The sequence below is a fragment of the Pseudophryne corroboree genome, chromosome 2 (assembly GCF_028390025.1).
Source record: "Pseudophryne corroboree isolate aPseCor3 chromosome 2, aPseCor3.hap2, whole genome shotgun sequence".
Taxonomy (NCBI): Eukaryota; Metazoa; Chordata; class Amphibia; order Anura; family Myobatrachidae; genus Pseudophryne; species Pseudophryne corroboree.
In genome coordinates this window covers 887,843,617-887,863,567 of record NC_086445.1, presented here as the reverse complement: position 1 = coordinate 887,863,567, position 19,951 = coordinate 887,843,617, and the positions used below count along the sequence as shown (strand labels likewise).

The 19,951-nt window shown below is 47.1% G+C and overlaps 1 protein-coding gene across 1 annotated transcript in view; it reads right to left on the bottom strand.

Moving 5' to 3' along the window:
* PITPNM3 (PITPNM family member 3) overlaps window positions 1-19,951 on the bottom strand; it is a 1,226,694-nt gene that overhangs the window by 479,067 nt on the left and 727,676 nt on the right. Inside the window, exon 4 of the mRNA XM_063956002.1 lies at window positions 2,510-2,586. Within this exon, the coding sequence (XP_063812072.1) occupies window positions 2,510-2,586 (77 nt within the window). The remainder of the gene's footprint in view (window positions 1-2,509; window positions 2,587-19,951) is intronic.

The window sequence follows — 19,951 nt, the reverse complement described above, 5'->3', positions numbered from 1 at the left end:
CCATTTTCATGTCGACCTTTTGACCTCTCGACCTTTTGACCTGTCGACCTTTTTCATGTCGACCTTTTGACCCTGTCGACCTAATGTCTGTCTAACATATGGTGTCCATCTATTGACTGTCTAACTAGACACTATCTATCTTTCATACCGGAACCAAGAAATTTCCCTCCGCTACTGCTCTCAGAGGGACTGGAAGGTCCCTCTACCTCCCTGCATCCTCCCCCGGTGATTGCCGTGCTGTCAATCACTGCTGATCGGTCAGCACGGCAGGATCTCCCCCACCACGTCCCGATGTTTCCAATGGTCTTGATGTTCGTAACCGATGATCCAATGTTTACTAAAATCGTTTTGGATAACATTAAATACATGTTCTTCACCTAATTTACTTATAAAAAATAAATCGACAATTTCTGAGCAGTTTTTTTGAAAAAAAATTGTCAGTTAAGTGGTTAAGGTGTGTACACACAGGCCGATATACTGTATCACAGGTCGGGTCGACGACCAATATATCTAAAGATATCGTTAGATATATTGGCCATCGGCTGTGCTGTAGGGCCAACACGATATGCCTGTGAATGGCAGCGTTCACAGACATATCGCTCGTACACACTGGCCGACGGACCTGTGATATATCTGCCAGGGGTGCTGTAAGAGAGGAGGAGGCCCGTGTGCAAGCTCCTCCATACAGGCCCCCTCCTCTCTGCAGGAGTGCTGTAGAGTCGGAGCACTAGAGGGCTCAGACTCTACTGCGCATGTGCAGATCTCCAGGAAAATGGTGCGGCGGCCATTTTCCCAGAGATTTCTCTACTGCGCATGCGCAGAACTCTGGGAAAATGGCCGCTGCGCCATTTTCACAGGGTTTTAACAGTGCCGGTGACATCGGCGTGGGACTCCGGAGGGGAGAGCATTAAAAAAATGGGTGCGGTGTGGGCCCCCTCTGGATTCAGGGGCCCGCATGCACCGCACACACGGCACCCATTATAGAAATGCCAGTGGTATATGCAGCTTAACCACTCAACTGATCAATTTTACACACAGTACGATGCATACTGTGTGTACAGTCAGCCGACCACCCGTATACTTGCTGCAGACGCCAGCAGTAATTGATACCGCAACAAGGAAGTCACATGTAAACGCACGTCCGCTCAATCGCTACAGATCGGGCAGTGTGTACGCTCAACACACTACCCAATCCAACTGTAGATACATCTGTACATCAATTGAGGTGAGGGGTGGGGGTTGCCTAGCGGTAAAACCGCCTCTGCTACCAGCTCCAGAATGAGCTACAGTAGTTTCTCTGGAACTTCAGGCTGTCCAGCTATGCATTAAATATTTTGGGGCTCATTATTGGGACACAGGGCCTAATTCATGTTTGTACGCAATGGCCGATGTTCAGGCAATGGAGCAATTATCAGCAACCTGTGCATGCACTGTGACCACAATGCACATGCACGAGGGTGCCGCTGCAAACACTCTCTCAATAAGAATGTTGTCGCACAGTGATTGACAGGAAGTGACTGTTTGGAGGTGTTAATGGGCAGTTTGAGGGGAGTGGTTGGGAAAATGCAGGCATGTTATGGCCATAACATGTATCTTCTGATGGGTGTGTGATCATACATGCAAAAAACATGGCTTCTGAGCCACTACTGCTGTGACCAGTCTATGTGGCCATAGACTAACCCTTAACTTCAATGTTCTCCGTAATTGTCAGGTAGGTGCCTCTTTTCATTCCTGGGCGGCATCTTCACTTGCTAACATTAGCAGCTCCATGGCCTGAAGAATCTTAATTGCAATTGCATTGGTGTGCAAACATGTATTAGGCCCACAGATTTTGTGGATGTTAAATACATACACAGGGGCAGATGTACTAAGACTTGAAGAGTGATAAAGTGTAGATAGATAAAGTACCAAACAATCAGCTCCTGTTATTTTTCAAACTCAGCTGGTAATAAGACAATTAGGAGCTGATTGGTTGGCACGTTATCTCTTTCTATTTTATCTCTCTTCAAGGCTTAGTACATCAGCCCCACAATGTGTATGTTTTAAAAACTATTTTGTAAAACACTATTTACATCGATATAGCCATTTGCTATAACACCCTAACCTTGATGAGACTTATTATTCAACATTTACTGTGTCTTGCTTATAAGCTGTGTAACATTTGCTATCCAAGTGTAAAGCTCGTCTTGAGGAACATAAAAGAAATTTTCGGAAATACATTTTAATTTTCAGGCATTTTTCATCCTAATTATTTATAGCAGATGGGATTTTTTAGCCGCCATAAGGTTTTCATATCACTGCCTTTTCTAAAAATGCCTAGAAGAACATTCACAATTAGGTCTCACATGGAAATAGTAAAATTAGTTGTACCTTTTTGAATTCTTTTTTTTTTTAATTAAATAAGGAACATTTTTACTAAATTTAAATTCCCATGTTACTGTACATTTTTTCCGGTTATAATAAATGTCCCTTATTATCACGTTACAGAGCTGCATGGTGATGTACTCACCTCACTGTCTTCCTGAATCTCAAAACTGCTCTGTCTGGGGCACCGGTGTTTCCTCCCATGGACCCGGTACAAATCTCCTATGTAACCAATGGAGAAAAAAAAATCAGTTCATTCCACCCAATCAAAAAATGGATTAATGCGAAGGTGATAATTAGAATAATTATTCTGTAATCAGAATCATACAAGAAATAGCAATTATACATTTCTGTTGGGGGAATAAAGACACCTTGATTACAATATTGTAACATGCTATACTGCTCAACAATGAGACAGGCAGTATGAGCACAAAATAAGTCCTGCCAATGATTTGGCCAGACTCCGGCAAGATCCTCCCCAGTAGGCAAACTTTTAATAACTTTTTTGTGGTAAGCTTTGCGGAAAAGGCGGTATGCTTGTGGCAAATTATATGGAGATGTGGCATACTAAAGCTTATGCTGGATACACTCTAAATGATGTGTGTACCCAGTGACGGCACGATACACTGCGCCATCCGTACACACTGCACGATGGGTTGTCCCACTGGGCATGCAGCCCGCCTGACAGGAAAGCTCAGGGAACGTTCTGTGGGAGCATGTGATCGCGGGGGTGGTATTCATGTGACCGGCGGTCTGCTGACCGACAGTCACATGACCTCCTCCACCATCCCGCCGGCTCAGTATCCCGATGGTCGGCATGCCGACCAACAGGGACTATTTCCACTCGTGGGTGTCCACGACACCCATAGAGTGGGAATAGAACCCGTGGCGACCGCAGGTCGCCACCGAGCCCGCACAGGGCTTGCTGCACTCGCCCCTCCCCGCCGGGATCCCGGCGTCGGTATGCTGCCGGGATCCCGGCGTCGGTAAGCTGACCGGCGGTCAGGAGACCGCCGGTCAGCCATACTACACCCGATCGCGGGTACACAATGAGCGATGTGACTGTTATCTCATTCTGATCCACACCGATTAATCGCCTAGCGTGTACCCGGCTTACAATTTCAATATAATGAGAAATATTTATTTCATACAGAATGATATGCGTTCTATGGCGACTTAATAAAAAAATTGTTATTCCAAATGATATACCTTGTGCTTTTGGAAATGGACTTCGCACAATAGGTCAACTTAGTTTGTGCAAATTTGGCTTTAAATTAAATGTTATTTCCTCAGCCCATTTAACAATAGGCTGCCTGTGTGTGATCTTTAAGGGTCATTAAGTTTCAGAACAACATTTATAATTAAGCTTTTAATTGGCTACTCTATTATTCATAATTTTCTCCATGAAAGCAGGCATGTTAAAATTGTTTATTACATGCGTTCTCGCCAGACTCCATATGAGCACATGCTAATAGTGGAATATATATGTATATATATATATATATTGGTACTAGAAACAAAATAAGGAGAGCGCACCGGTAAACGTAAAATCATTCACTTTATATAAAAAGAGTAATATCCACATACATTGCAGTAAAAGTATCCAAACTCAGCGAGGTCCACACGGCCTTCAGAATAGCGCTCAACCGAGCTGGAACTGTCTCGTCGGCTCCGGACCCGGCGGTTGACGTCACAACGTCCTCAGCAGATAGCCACGCGTGGCTATCTGCTGAGGACGTTGTGACGTCACCCGCCGGGTCCGGAGCCGACGAGACAGTTCCAGCTCGGTTGAGCGCTATTCTGAAGGCCGTGTGGACCTCGCTGAGTTTGGATACTTTTACTGCAATGTATGTGGATATTACTCTTTTTATATAAAGTGAATGATTTTACGTTTACCGGTGCGCTCTCCTTATTTTGTTTCTAGTACCAATACCAATTACTCCCTGGCTGGGAGTGGGATTGAGCAGCACAGAACTAACAATTAATAGAGACTCTGGAGACATGGACATGCAGCGCAGGAATTGAATCCTGTTTTCATATATATATATATACATATATATATATATATGTGTGTGTATATATATGTATGTGTATATATATATATATATATATATATATGTATGTGTATATATATATATATATATATATAGTTGCATTTTATATTGTTACTCTGGCTTGTCAGCCTTGATATTCAGTATGATGCTGTTTTTTTGCCACTTAACTTCAATGTACTATACTTGTGGAAGTATTTGACATTAGATGTGGAAGACATTAGATCAGCAGTGGCCAACCCGCGGCTCTCGAGCCACATGTGGCTCTTTCATCTGCCGCATGCGGCTCAGCCAGCTCCTGGCCACCGCTGCTCCCAGCCTGAGACACACGCACGCCTCTCCGGCAGCGGTGTCTCTCTACATACGGTACCGGGCCGTGAGTCAATCAGCGCTCGTGGACCGGCAGCTAAGGCTCCTGGTTGGCTGCCGGACCGCAAGCTTTGATTGGCTCACGGCGCCTAATTCAAGAGAGACACCGCCGCCGGAGAGTGAGCATTGAGCAGCAGCAGCATGGTGAGCGGGGCGCGGGGGCTGGTGAGCACTGTGGGGACATGTATCTGCAATGGGGGCATAGCTGGCACTGGGGGCAAAGCAGGCACTGTGGGGGCATGTGTATCTGCACTGGGGGCATATCTGGCACTGTGGGGGCATGTGTAGCTGGCACTGGGGACATAGCTGGCACTGTGGGGGCATGTGTAGCTGGCACTGGGGGGCATAGCTGGCACTGTAGGGACATGTGTAGCTGGTACTGGGGGCATAGCTGGCACTTTGGGGACATATGTATCTGCACTGGGGGCATATCTGGCACTGGGGGCATAGCAGGCACTGTGGGGACATGTATATCTGGCACTGGGGGCATATCTGACACTGGGGGCATAGCTGGCACTGTGGGGACATGTGTATCTGGCACTGTGGGCATAGCAGGCACTGTTAGGACATATGTATCTGCACTGGGGCATAGCTGGCACTGTGGGGACGTGTATCTGGCACTGGGGGCATAGCTGGCACTTTGGGGACATATGTATCTGCACTGGGATCATAACTAGCACTGGGGGCATAGCAGGCACTGTGGGGACATGTGTATCTAGCACTGGGGTCATAGCTGGCACTGTGGGGGTATGTGTAGCTGGCACTGGGGGCATATCTGACACTGGGGGCATAGCTGGCACTGTGGGGACGTGTATCTGGCACTGTGGGCATAGCAGGCACTGTTGTGACATATGTATCTGCACTGGGGGCATATCTGGCACTGGGGGCATAGCAGGCACTGTGGGGACATGTGTATCTAGCACTGGGGTCATAGCTGGCACTGTGGGGGTATGTGTAGCTGGCACTGGGGGCATAGCTGGCACTGTAGGGGCATGTGTAGCTGGCACTGGGGTCATAGCTGGCACTGTGGGGGTATGTGTAGCTGGCACTAGGGGCATAGCTGGCACTGTGGGGGCATGTGTAGCTGGCACTGGGGGCATAGCTGGCACTGTGGGGACATGTGTAGCTGGCACTGGGGGCATAGCTGGCACTTTGGGGACATATGTATCTGCACTGGGGGCATTTCTGGCACTGGGGGCATAGCAGGCACTGTTGGGACATATGTATCTGCACTGGGGGCATATCTGGCACTGGGGGCATAGCAGGCACTGTGGGGACATGTGTATCTAGCACTGGGGGCATATCTGGCACTGTGGAGACATATGTATCTGCACTGGGGACATATATGTATCTGGCACTGTGGGGAAATATATGCCCCCACAGTGCCAGGTACACATATGTCCCCACAGTGCCAGATACACATGTACTGTATCTATCTGGCACTGTGGAGGCACCCATTTTTTGGCGTTTTTATATGTACTGTACTGGGGCATTATATGTATGTGGCACTGTACAACATGACAAAAAAACAGGGTTATGATATGAGGTCATACTCCTACAAACGTCATACTGAAAGGTGTGCGCACAAAAATGGGTTGTGGCTTTGTGACAACTATGCCACGCCCCCATTCTTTGCGCATGATTATGGCTCTTGCTCTTGACTACAGATTTTTTCTGGCTCTTTTTTCTGACTAGTTGGACACCCATGCATTAGATGAACAATTGAAGCACGTATTCAAGTTCAGGATTAGGTATAAGAGTGCCATGACACAGTCAAGAAACATTTACTATTATGAAGAATGGAGAATTTAGGGATGTTGATTGGTTTAGGATTGGGCAGAGCAGTCGTGGGGAAGGCCACGGATAATAAGGCTGTTGTTTTTTGAGAAACGGAGGCCGTTGCTGCCCCCCCCTCTCCGCCCCCAAATGGCATCAGACTATCAATCACTGACAGTCTGATGCCATCCTGCTTCCGCCGTTGCAGACATGTACTGCACGTGTGCACGTGTGTCAGTCTTTTTGCTTTATGCGCATCCGATCCTGCGTAATTTGAATCAGGCCCAAGGTGTATTTACAGATGTCACTCTTAATTAATGGGGAAGGGGGGGGGAGGGGGGGAGATGTGCTGAATGGTGCCAGAAACAGCCCTCTCTTTCATACCTAATGGATTAATGGTAGTCAATAGCAGAACATACCTCCCGACAGTCCCGATTTTAGTGGGACAGTCCTGTTTTTTGAGCACTGTCCCATCTGCAGGCCGCACAGTGTCCCGCGGTGGGGGGGGGGAGTTGGGAGTCCCCTGTCACTCAGCAGAGCAGTGATGAATATAGATGCGCATCTATTCCACACTTGCCTACTTTTGAAAAAGCATTAAACCTCACACGTCAGATGCATCCACGCGCCACTCAAGCACACTTATCTTATGAAATAAAGACACCACAACTGTAGTTGGCGTGAAAGGGGTCAGCTTTTATTTTCTGACTGAGAGGGAGGCCTATTAAATACTAAAACTAAAATGAAGACTTCCCTCTCTAACTAAGGTGGCGGGGAGAAGAACGGTTAAACATAATAAACGTAACATGGGTGATCAACATTATAATACATAAAAACAAGCAATAAAAAACATATGTGTGAGGGAGCCTCCTGCCCCAGATGTTCCGGGATCGGCCTCCTGCCTCCATCCCAGACATCGAAAAATCCAAAATCCAAGGACAGGGGTCGACCTTCTGCCACTACCCCTGTCCACCAACAGTTGCAGGGACGGAGGTACGCTCCGCCCCTACGGGATAAAAAATTGGGCCACCAGCCCCGCCATCCACATATGTTTTATACCAATTATATGGACCCACTTGGTAAAATGATGCCCGTAAACTAATTCTAAAAGATATAAAATTACCTCAAAGTACACCCAAACTGACTAACCGTGAACTCATAATTAAATTTAAGTAACCGTTCAGAAAACCGGCCACCGAAAGCCGACACAATGAACCCAACAGTAAAACAAAACCAAATTTTTTCAGGGCGGGAGGGCGGGTTACGTGAAGACACTGAAAGAGGCAGGAAATGGTGGATTAGCAACCTATATCCATGGCAGTACAGCCCCTATCCACAATCCAGCCAATAGCCTCCCGGTTCCTCCATCTACGTTCATCCCACTACAAAAAACCTTAACCCCTTCCAGGCCAAAGTGATGCACTGAGCAGCGCTCCTCAAGCCCAGACGGTGCGTTTATGCTGCTATGGTCATATTATATTCCCTACGCAGTCTTTCAGGGAGATTGTAAAAGTAACACCTATAAGCGCGAGCGCATACTGCTACATCGGAGAGGCTTATCATGAAAATGACATACATCCAAATGTAAATGAGCCCCCAAGTGAGTAAGATCTACTTGTTGAAGAAAAGACACTGATATTTTGCAGGATTTATTTGTGTATTGTGTTTTACAAGAGGTTCCATATACTGTAAGTGACCACGAGAAACCTTTTTTTTAAATGCATGTAGCCATAGGGATCATTGTGCCTTATAACCAATGCAGTGAACTGGTACTGACGAACGATACCATTTGAATGTATGTATCTCTGATTTATTTTTTCCTCCAAGAATGTAATAGCTGCATAATGGGGTTACGGTGCAATCAGAGAGATTGCTGGTCTATTCAGGGAGTGAGGGAGATTGCTGCTATTTCAGGGAGGCTTCGGCAGAATGAGGGAGGGTAGGCAACTATGGGGCTAATTCAGACCTGATCGTAGATGTGCTAAATTTAGCACATCTACGATCAGCTTCCCTGAAATGCAGGGGGACGCCCAGCACAGGGCTAGTCCGCCCCGCATTTCAGGCCCTGCCCCGCTGCACAAGTAGAAAAGCATCGCACAGCGGCGATGTTTTTGTACTGGAAGAGTAGCTCCCTACCAGCACAGCTCCTGCGCGCTGGCAGGAGCTACTCTTTGCTGCACGGGTTACAGCGGCTGCGTGTGATGTCACGCAGTCACCGCGGCCCGCCCCCACAACGGTCCGGGAAAACCTGCGTTGCCCGGACTGTGCCCCCTAAACGGCTGCCAAACGCAGCCGGCCCGCCCCCTCCCACCCAGCAACCGCCTCTGCCTGTCAATCAGGCAGGGGCAATCGCAGGGCTGAGACAGCCGTTGGCTGTCTGGCATGCACCGGCACACTGCGGTGCCGGAGCATGCGCAGTTCAGACCTGATCGCTGCTGTGTGAAAACGCACAGCACCGATCAGGTCTGAATTAGGCCCTATGATCTATTCATGGGAGATGGATGGACTGGGGGGTATGCCAGCAGCTCACTGAGCGCTGGGCATGTCCCCACTGTGATGAAACGGGAGATGGGGATCGCAATAGCGGTGTTCCAGCTAGGCCACACCCCTTTCTCCAGAGGACACGCCCCTTTACGGATGTGGCACGGCTATGCCACGTGGGATCCCCGTTCTCAGATTCTTCGATGTTGGAAGGTATGGCAGAAAAGTAGGGACAAGTAGGCCAGGTTTGATGAGAGTTTGGCTGGGTTCAGTATGGTATGCCGGCGATCGGGCTCCTGGCGACCAGCATACCGGCGCCGGGAGCCCGACCGCCGGCTTACCGACAGTGTGGCGAGCGCAAATGAGCCCTTTGCGGGCACGGTGGCGTGCTGCGCACCACGCTATTTTATTCTCCCTCCAGGGGGGTCGTGGACCCCCACAACGGAGAATAAATGTCGGTATGCCGGCTGTCGGGATTCCGGCGTCAGTATACTGTGCGCCGGGATCCCGTCAGTCGGCATACTGAAGACCACCTGTTTGGCTAGTGTGGCCATAATTATAAGGCAGGTGGTACTTCTGAAGACAACAGTTCCAGATGGAATTTCACCTCACCCAAACCTTGGAGCAGCGTTTACCAATTAGGAAAACAAGAAGAAAATGGAACTAAAGGAAAAATAGGTTGTATTAATTTTGTATTAATATGCAAATGTTGTATTAAACCAGTCTACAAGACATTTTCTAGTGAGCTTAGCTGGGTGCTGACTGTTCGGCCTAAGGTCTAATAATGGAAGGAAGCACAGTCTTTAACTTCCTGCAGTAGGAATTAATTTTTTTGTCCCCTCAGAGATGACCCTATACTGAACTTGAAGAAATGGAATTAGGCACCTCTAGTTACACTTCTAAGGGAAAGCTTATTTCTAGGAACAGTTCAACCAATGTGATAAAAAGCTTCATGCACACATAAATGAGGCTAACCAGGGCAGCGTTTCAGGAGGGAAACTGAGATTGAATTGTACTGGGGACACCAGTGAACACAAGTTGCTTTTTCATGCTCTAAGCTACTCTTGATTGGCTAGGCATGGGCCTGCAAAGAAAAGTTCCCATCGTCTTTATGTTTTTTTTGTGTGTTTTTTTTTAACCATTTGATTGCCACAGTACACAGGGGTAGGCAACTGCCCTGCCATGGTTTTGCTTAGATCATGCTAAAACTGTGTCAGGGCAACAGGTTGCCTACCCCTACAGTAGAATATACTGTAGGTGAAAAGAAGAAATACAATTTAACAGAAGAAAGAAAAACATTCCTTAGGATTTAGTATAATACAATCGGAAATTAGTGATTATCGTTTATTTTTTATTATTATTATTTTTTTATAAATCTCTTTATTAGGTAACACAGCGATATACAGAATACACATGAGCAGCAGAAAAGACAAAGGAGGTAAATTCCAAGTTGATCGCAACAGGAAATTTTTTAGCAGTTGGGCAAAACCACGTGCACTGCAGGGAGAGTTAGATTTGGGTGGGTTATTTTGTTTCTGTGCAGGGTAAATACTGGCTGCTTTATTTTTACACTGCAATTTAGATTGCAGATTGAACTCACCACACCCAAATCTATCTCTCTCTGCATATGTTATATCTGCCCCCCTGCAGTGCACATGGTTTTGCCCAACTGCTAAAAAATTTCCTGCTGCGATCAACTTGGAATTACCCCCAAAGTTCAAATCATGTCATGGGTCAAAATGCCAGGACATTAATAGGTTACAGATAAACATTTGAGCTAAAAGATACACAATGGACCCATAACATCTAAGAGGCCCACAAAACATTAGGGGGTATATTTACTGAAGGCCGATTGTGATCAATTTTAATAGATTTCAAATAGATTAAAATCGTTGTTGAGCTTCCAGGGATAAAATACACATTTGCTAAGGCATGATTTTTCATCTTCATTTTTATATGTTAGTAAATGCACCTTTTTGCCAGGAAGCCGAACATCCATTAAAATTGATTTTACTTGATTAAGATTGAACAAAATTTAACAAAATCGACCTTTAGTAAATATACCACTAGGGTGGTCATTCCGAGTTGTTCGCTCGTTGCCGATTGTCGCTATGCTGCGATTTGTTGTTAAATGCGCATGCGCATGGTACGCAGAGCGCATGCGCTAAGTTATTTAACACAAAACTTAGTAGATTTGCTAATATTCGTGCGTCGCTTTTCAGTTGCACTGCTGATCGGTGAATGATTGACAGGAAAGGGGCGTTTCTGGGTGGTAACTGAGCGTTTTCCGGGAGTGTGCTAAAAAAATGCAGGCGTGTCAGGGAAAAACGCGGGAGTGGCTGGCCGAACGCAGGGCGTGTTTGTGACGTCAAACCAGGAACTAAACGGACTGAGCTGATTGCAATCTAGGAGCAGGTCTGGAGCTACTCAGAAACTGCAAGAAAATATTTAGTAGCAGTTCTGCTAATCTTTCGTTCGCTATTCTGCTAAGCTAAGATACACTCCCAGAGAATGGCGGCCTAGCGTGTGCAATGCTGCTAAAAGCAGCTAGCGAGCGAACAACTCGGAATGAGGGCCAGGTGCATAATTTTAAATAAGGAGAATAGACTACCCTGAAGAGATACAAAAAAAGACAGTAAAGAATTTGGGAAGAGAATCAAGAAATGAAGGGGGTAGGAGGGTAGAATAGGACAGAGCTCCGTCCCGTAATGGAAAATACATAACCCCTAAGATATACATAAATGTATGAAGTTCAGTAAGGGGGAAAAGGAGGAGATGATGGATACCATAAAATATAACTTAATATTGTTGAAGTAAGTAAGAATACCATGCTGTGGAGTCAAATATTTGAAATATCTTATCTAGCTCTGTGGAGGATATAAAATGAATATAAAAAGTTCCCATTTTTCAGCAAAGCATTCCACACCCTTCTCTATGAATTCCAGGAATCAAAGTGAGCGAAGAGCAGTGCCGCAGGATAAAGAAGCAATTGGTTGGTCAGAGTGATTCACTTTTTTTGTCAAGGATTCTTAATATGGTTTAGTGAGGTATTATTTTTAGCACTTTATTATGTACAACTACATGCCCCTGCAAGCCCTGGATGCAAGATCACATTGGTGCATGTAGTTATTCAAATGCCAGTACGTTCAGGCAGCCATTAGTATGCTGGAACTTCACGTTCTGTAAGCCTCTGCATACTTAAGCAGCTGATGGGTGCCAGGGCTTGCTGGGACTAATAGTTATGTATATTAAAATACTACTTTTTTACTTTTGAAGAGAACTGCTCCAATACCCACCACAGAGGATTATTGGGATGAGCATCAGTGTTCTCTGCAACATGCTGGTTTGTAAATCTCCCACATACTGCTCTGCTTCCAACATTGATTTTCACAGTCTGAGTTGCAGAATTGTTTCCTGCTTGTCTGATCTCGATATACAGAGATGACAAATACAAGCATTTCTGCAGCAGGGTACACAGGTTTCCACAGGGAAACATCAGGGTGTAGAGTGGATCTTGAGCCAGAGGCACCAACAGGTAAAGCTTTAGTTGTCCCAGGATGTATAGGGGCCTCCTCTATAACCCCACCTCCAGGCACTGAGAGCTCTGTTTTTTGAGTTAGTGCCTGCAGCAGCAGGTCGCTGAACAGGGAAGTTGCGCTGAGCAGCCCTGAAAGCTTTTCAAAAAGAAGATATTTAGCTTTTGTGACTGGGCTTGCAGCGCTGTATATCAGAGCGACATTCAGTACTGCAGCTCCTTCACCTCCCAACCGATGCCGCACACTCCCGTTGGCCTGGTTCCCGGGTACCTGCGGCGGAGGCATCCCGACTTAGGCACAGTCGCAGATTGCTCTCCTGGATTGGGTGGCTGCTACGGGGAGGAGGTAAGAGGTCTCCTAGGCGGGAGACCCATTAAATCACGTTCGATCTGCGGTCTGGGGAGATGGACCGTGGCGCTGGCGTGGACACTGTCACTGCGCAGGGACCCCACTAGACCACCAGGGCATTCGGAGCACAGGTTAAGTGTATTAACACCTGTTTACTAAGGATCCACAGACCTGGGGTGGAAGTCCAGCATATGGGAGGAAGCTCTTGACCTGTAGCCCCTCCCCCAGCCCAGGGCGCCATCTCCTCACAGATTTCCCGCCCTGGAGCTGCCTCACTCTCCCTCACTCCCTCACAGAGACTCTGGGCGCCATCTTAACAGCATAGCTGCAGCAGGGAGGGCAAGGTCTCCCATGTAAAGCAGCCTGTGTACAGCGCCGAGACCTTACATTTACTTTACATTCACTTAAGTATCCTACATGACATAGAGACAGCGTTAGTTGAGAAATGGTGTACATTGCAGAGTATATTGTACAAGTATTCTGCTATTCTGTGACCACGCTTTGAGATATATATATATATATATATATATACACGTTGAAGCCGCACAACACTAGTGTATTTCCAATCCATGGGTGCCCGGACAGTCCATGAAATATATAACAATCACCATGAGGCTCCAGCAGGGGCTATGGTAAAATAGGACCAGCACTCCTCTTAAATCCCATGTCACAAGGTATTTATTAACGCCATATCAGAGGCAAACAACAAGTGAGTAAGAATATTCAATACTTGGCAGTCCAATTTATGAACACCATCCAAACTGGGGAAGTGAGACTCCTGCCCAAGGTTGACTCCCAAAGGCCGTTTCGGACATTGCCGTCATCAGGGGAGAATCCACTGTATCACATAACTCACAGTACTCTTATACCATAGCTAATCACCATAAGTGTGTGCTCACCTGGTCTCCAGCGTTCACTGACTTCCCGCCACCAGACCGAACATGCCTGTATCGCGGCAGCCTGATATTATTCACATTGTTATCACAGCTATTCCTGGGCCCGCAGTGTTCACAATCTCCCAGTTTGGGTTGCTGGGCAGCGCGGCAGGATTGCTGGTTGTGTTGTCTAGTGATCACACAGCGGATTGTGCTTTGTTGAGCGGTAACTAGGCAATGGTGGGAGAGCGGCATGGATGTCACTTCCGGGTGACGTCACAACGCCGCGTCCAGCGGCAACAGGCTGCCGCGATACAGGCCAGACATAGCCGAAACAATCTCATGCTCCCAAAACCACCAAGCCCAAGGCAAAACAGTCTTTGGCAGCCTGTCAGTCTGCTGCAAAACATAACAAGCCTGCTGCATGACAGGGCAGGCCTCCCCCTGGGAGACCCCAGGATGGGAGGCCGACTTCTACAGTTCGCCCAGGTCTGGCTCACGACCACTTCAGACGCATGGGTACTGGAAGTTGTTCCTCACCAATATGTGGTCTCATTCAAGAGACATCCCCCTCACCAGTTCTGCACTATGGCTCTCCCTTCGGATCTGTTGAAAGCACAGGCACTGCAAACGGTTGTAGGTTCTCTCCTGAGTACAGGAGTGGTTGTGCTGCTACCTCAGTCCCAGAGGGGTAGAGGTTACTACTCGACCCTGTTTCTGGTCCCGAAATCCAATGAGTCTTTCCGGGCCTACACTCAACCTCAAATCTCTGAACAAATTTGTAAGAGTACAAGTTTTGTATGGAAACGCTGCACTCAATTGCCATATCGCAGCAGCAGTTCCTGCGGTTTGCTATTGGCAACCTTCACTACCAAATACAGGCTCTGCCATGCGCCTGTGCTTTGCGGTGCATGCGCAGTTTGGACCTGATCGCCCGTTGTGCGAAAACGCACAGAAGCTATCAGATCTGAATTACCCCCAGAGTCCTGAAGCTTCAGGACAGGATAAGACACTTCATTCGTCACCCCAGAGAGTCTATACACTCGGCGATGCAAGTCCTTGGCCTTATGGTGTCATCCTTCAACATGGTAGAGTACGCTCAATTTCACTCTCGTCCCCTGCAACGGTTGATCCTGTCAAAGAGGGATGGCCTACCTCATCAGATTAGATATCAGATGGTGTCGTTGACTCCGTAGGTTCGTCTGACGCTGTCCTGGTGGCTCCAGGACCAGCAATTGTGCAGGGGCCGTCCATTCTTGATCCCCAACTGGGTCCTACTGACAACGGACACCAGTCTGTGGGGATGGGGAGCGGTGTTGGAGCAACACTCGTTTTAGGGTAGTAGGGCTAAGGAGGAATCCCTCCTCCCAATCAACATTTTGGAGCTGAGAGCAGTGTTCAATGCACAACCTTTTGCCCTGCCTCAGTTACAGAACAGGCCTGTTCAGGTACAGTAAGACAACGCCACCACGTGGCATACATAAACTATCAAGGCGGCACTCGAAGCTGCATGGCAATGATGAAAGTGTCAAAAATCCTTTGTTGGTCGGAATGCCATCTGCCAGCCATATCGGCAGTGCTCATTCCGGGCGTCCTAAACTGGCAAGCGGACTTCCTCAGCCACCAGGACATTCACTCCAGAGAGTGGAGCCTTCATCCAGAAGTCTTTCAACTCCTGGTGGACAGGTGGGGCCTACCAGACGTAGGTCTAATGGCGCCTCAACACAATCACAAGGTTCCGGTCTTCAGATCACGGACCAGGGATCCTCAGGCAGTATTCGTGTACGCACTGGCAGTTCCGTGGAACTTTCAGCTGCCTTACGTATTCCCTCCGGTGTCACTCCTTCCCTTGGTACTGCGGAAGTTCAAGCAAGAAGGAGGAATTCTACTTCTAGTCGCTCCAGCGTGGCCCAGACGGCATAGGTTTTCAGACCTTCAGGATCTGTCGACAGAGCGTCCCCTTCTACTTCCTCAGCATCAAGACCTCCTCGTACAGGGCCCTTGTCTCTACCCGGACCTGGCCAGACTGGCTTTGATGGCATGGCTCTTGAAGCATCACTGCTTAGGGCCAAAGAATTTACTGAGGCGGTTATTCAAACTATGCTGAAGGCCCGCAAACCGGCTTCTGCCCGGATTTATTACAGAGTTTGGCATTCTTAGTTGACCTGGTGTGCTGATAAGAATTATGACACTGGTAGATTTAAAACTTCCAGGTTTCTGGCTTTTCTGCAAAAAGGCTTGGACTTAGATCTTCGTCTGGCCTCCCTCAAGGTTCACATATCTGCCTTGTCGGTATGGTTTCAGCGCAAGATTGCCTCTATACCTGATGTTCATACATTCACTCACGGTGTTCTACATATTCAGCCTCCCTGTGTTCCCCTTGTGGCTCCATGGGATCTGTCTGTTGTGCTGAATGCCCTACAAGAGTCTCCCTTTGAACCTTTTGAATTGGTGGACCTCAAGTGGCTCACAGCCAAGGTCCTGTTCTTGCTGGCTATTGCCTCTGCAAGACGGGTGTCGGACTTAGGCACTTTGTTTTTAGCAGCCGTGCAAACGCTATGGCGCCTCCCACTGGGAGTGTATTTTAGCTTAGCAGAAGTGCGAACGAAAGGATCGCAGAGCGGCTACAAAATTATTTTGTGCAGTTTCAGAATAGCGTCAGACCTACTCAGCGCTTGCGATCACTTCAGACTATTCAGTTCCTGTTTTGACGTCATGAACACGCCCTGCGTTTGCCCAGCCATGCCTGCATTTTTCCAAACACTCCCTGAAAACGGCCAGTTGACACCCAGAAACGCCCACTTCATGTCAATCACTCTGCGGTCAGCAGTACGACTGAAAAGCTTTGCTAGACCTTGTGTGAAACTACATCGGTCGGTGTAATAGTACGACGCGTGTGCGCATTGTGCCGCATACGTATGCGCCGAAGTGCCATTTTTTTGCCTGATCGCTGTGCAGCGACCGAAAGCAGCTAGCGATCAACTCGGAATGACCCCCTTTGTCCTGTTATCCACCCTTTCTGATTTTTCACCATGACCGGGCAGTTCTACGAACTTGTCCAGGTTATTTGCCTAAGGTGGTACTCATTTCACCTTAACCAAGAGATTGTGGTTGCGGCCTTTATATCTTCAGACTTGTCAGCCAAAGAACGTTCTTTGGATGTGATCAGGGCTCTCCGTGTCTATGTGGAGAGGACTGCCTCTATTAGGAGGTCAGATGCCCTCTTTGTCCAGTTTGGTTTCCACAAACATGGCTGGCCTGCGAACAAGCAAACCTTGGCCAGATGGATTAGAATGGTGATTGCACAAGCTTACACGCAGGCTGGACTGCCAGCTCCTGCTGCGATTAAGGCCCATTCTACTCAGTCTGTTGGACTGTCTTGGGCGGCCCACTATGGCGAGTCCGCAGAACAATTGTGCAAGGTGGCTACATGGTCCTTAGTGAACACTTTTCTTAAGTTCTATGCCTTTGATACCTTCGCCTCCCAGGATGTTTCCAGGACGCCAGATTCTCACATCTGCTACGGTGCGTCCCCTCCCTTGAGGAACTGCTTTAGGACATCCCCGATGTTTCCCTGTGGAAACCTGTGTACCCTGCTGCAGAAAAGTGTTATGGTAGACTTACCATTGTTAACACTTTTTCTGCAAAGTACACAGGGTTCCACATGGCGCCCACCCTGACGCACCTAGCTTCTTTGAGTTTGTATGGCATTAGCCACTGGTACCTTCTCCTGTCGTGAGAATGTGTATATACTAACATCTGCCTTTTCTCTTGCCTGCTCCTGCATTGGACTGGTTATCAAAACTCAGCTCTCAGTGCCTGGAGGCGGGGTTATAGAGGAGGCCCCTATGCATCCTGGAACAGCTAAAGCTTTACCTGTTGGTGCCTCTGGATCAAGATCCACTCTACACCCTGATGTTTCCCTGTGAACTCTGTGTGGTAAGTCTACCATAACACTTATTTTCTGTGTGCAAGAAGTAGAAATCTAACCACTGCTGCTACACATTTCTCATACCCTAATAAAAAGCTTTTTCTCACTTTGCTGCTGCTTTGGGGATAAGTGGGAACACAATAACACATAAATTATTCATACAGAGAAATTTAGTCGAATATTAAACAAACTGTTCGGAAAACAACCCAACATTTCTATAAGGTATTTTCTGGATTTTAAGGTATTTTCTGGATTTCTTCACTCACGTATTCCATTATGTTGGTCAGCCTCTAATGTATTAATGGGCAGCATTGATAGAATACAAAAGGCATGTTTACCTTTGATAAACTACAACTAAAAAGATAAATCAAATAACAATACTATACAATAGGAAAACTGTACAATGGGGGTCATTCCGAGTTGATCGCTCGCTGACGATTTTCGCAGCGCAGCGATCAGGTAAAAAAACGGCAAGACTGCGCATGCGCCGCAATGTGCAGGCGCATCATACGAGTATAAAGAGAATCGATGCTGGCCGATGGATTTAGCAAAGATTCCATTCGCACAGCCGAACGCAAGGTGATTGACAGAAAGAGGGCATTTATGGGTGTCAACTGACCGTTTTCTGGGAGTGTTTTGGAAAATGCAGGCGTGTACAGGCATTTGCAGGGCGGGTGTCTGACGTCAATTCCGGCACCAAAAAGACTGAAGTGATCGGAAGTGCTGAGTAAGTCCAGAGCTACTCAGAAACTGCACAAAATGTTTTTGCTGCGCTCGGCTGCAAAGGCGTTTGCACACTTGCAAAGCGAAAATACACTCCCCCGTGGGCGGCGACTATGCGTTTGCACGGCTGCTAAAAGTAGCTAGCGAGCGAACAAATCGGAATGACCCCCAATGTCCCTAAATACCTATTGTATATTGTAGATGTATAATAACTTCTAAATTTAACAGAACTTGCACAATAGTGAAGCAATGTTCTTATCACATTCTGAACGTGGTTGTTGTTGTAATGCAATCATCACATTTTGTATTAATTGTAAATGCAACATTACCAAGGGCAACCGTGTTGTTTTTTTCATGCATTTTTCAGATATCTGGGAGAGTCCCCTTTTTACACAGTACACACAGTGCCAGATACACATTACCCCACAGTGCCAGATACACATTGTCCCACAGTGCCAGATACACATTGTCCCACAGTGCCAGATACATGCTATGGGGATGTTTTTCAGCAGCAGGAACTGGGAGACTAGTCAGGATAGAGGGAAAGATGAATGCAGTTATGTACAGAGACATCCTGGATGAAAACCTGCTCCAGAGCGCTCTTGACCTCAAACTGGGGTGATGGTTCACCTTTCAGCAGGACAACGACCCTAAGCACACAGCCAAGATATCAAAGTATTGGCTTCAGGACAACTCTGTGACTGTCGTTGAGTGGCCCAACCAGAGACCAGACTTGAATCCGATTAAACATCTCTGATCTGAAAATGGCTGTGCACCAATGCTTCCCATCCAACCTGATGGAGCTTGAGAAGTGCTGCAAAGAGGAATGGGCGAAACTGCCCAAAGATAAGTCTGCCAAGCTTGTAGCATCATATTCAAAAGACTTGTGGCTGTAATTGCTGCCAAAGGTGCATCAACAAAGTATTGAGCAAAGGCTGTGAATACTTATGTACATGTAATTTCTTAGTTTTTATTTGTAATAAATTTGCAAAAATTTAAAAAAAAAAATTCACGTTGTCATTATGGGGTGTGTAGAATTTTGAGGGGAAAAATTTATTTATTCCATTTTGGAATAAGGCTGTAACATAACAAAATGTGGAAAAAGTGAAGCGCTGTGAATACTTTCCGGATGCACTGTATATGCAAACAGGTGCTGGATCAGATAATGTATAGTAGTAGCTCACTACAATCTCCTGATGACAAATGTATGGTAAGACTATCTCTCTTTAGTGAAATACGAGGGGTGTGCAATAAGTTTCTGGATGCACAAAAAGTATTATATATTATAACTATGGCCTGAACGGCAGCAACGTTGTCCTCGGTGATGGCGGACACAGGTCGGCCGCAGCGCTATTCATTTTGCAGTGACCGTCTCTTGCACCAAAATTCACACACAGTGGTTCGGGATGGTGCTTCCTCCTCAAAAGCGGCCCGAAAGTCGGTCAAAACTCTCCTGTTGCCACAGACCACTCTTATAGTCGTTATGTCTCCAGTTGCCTT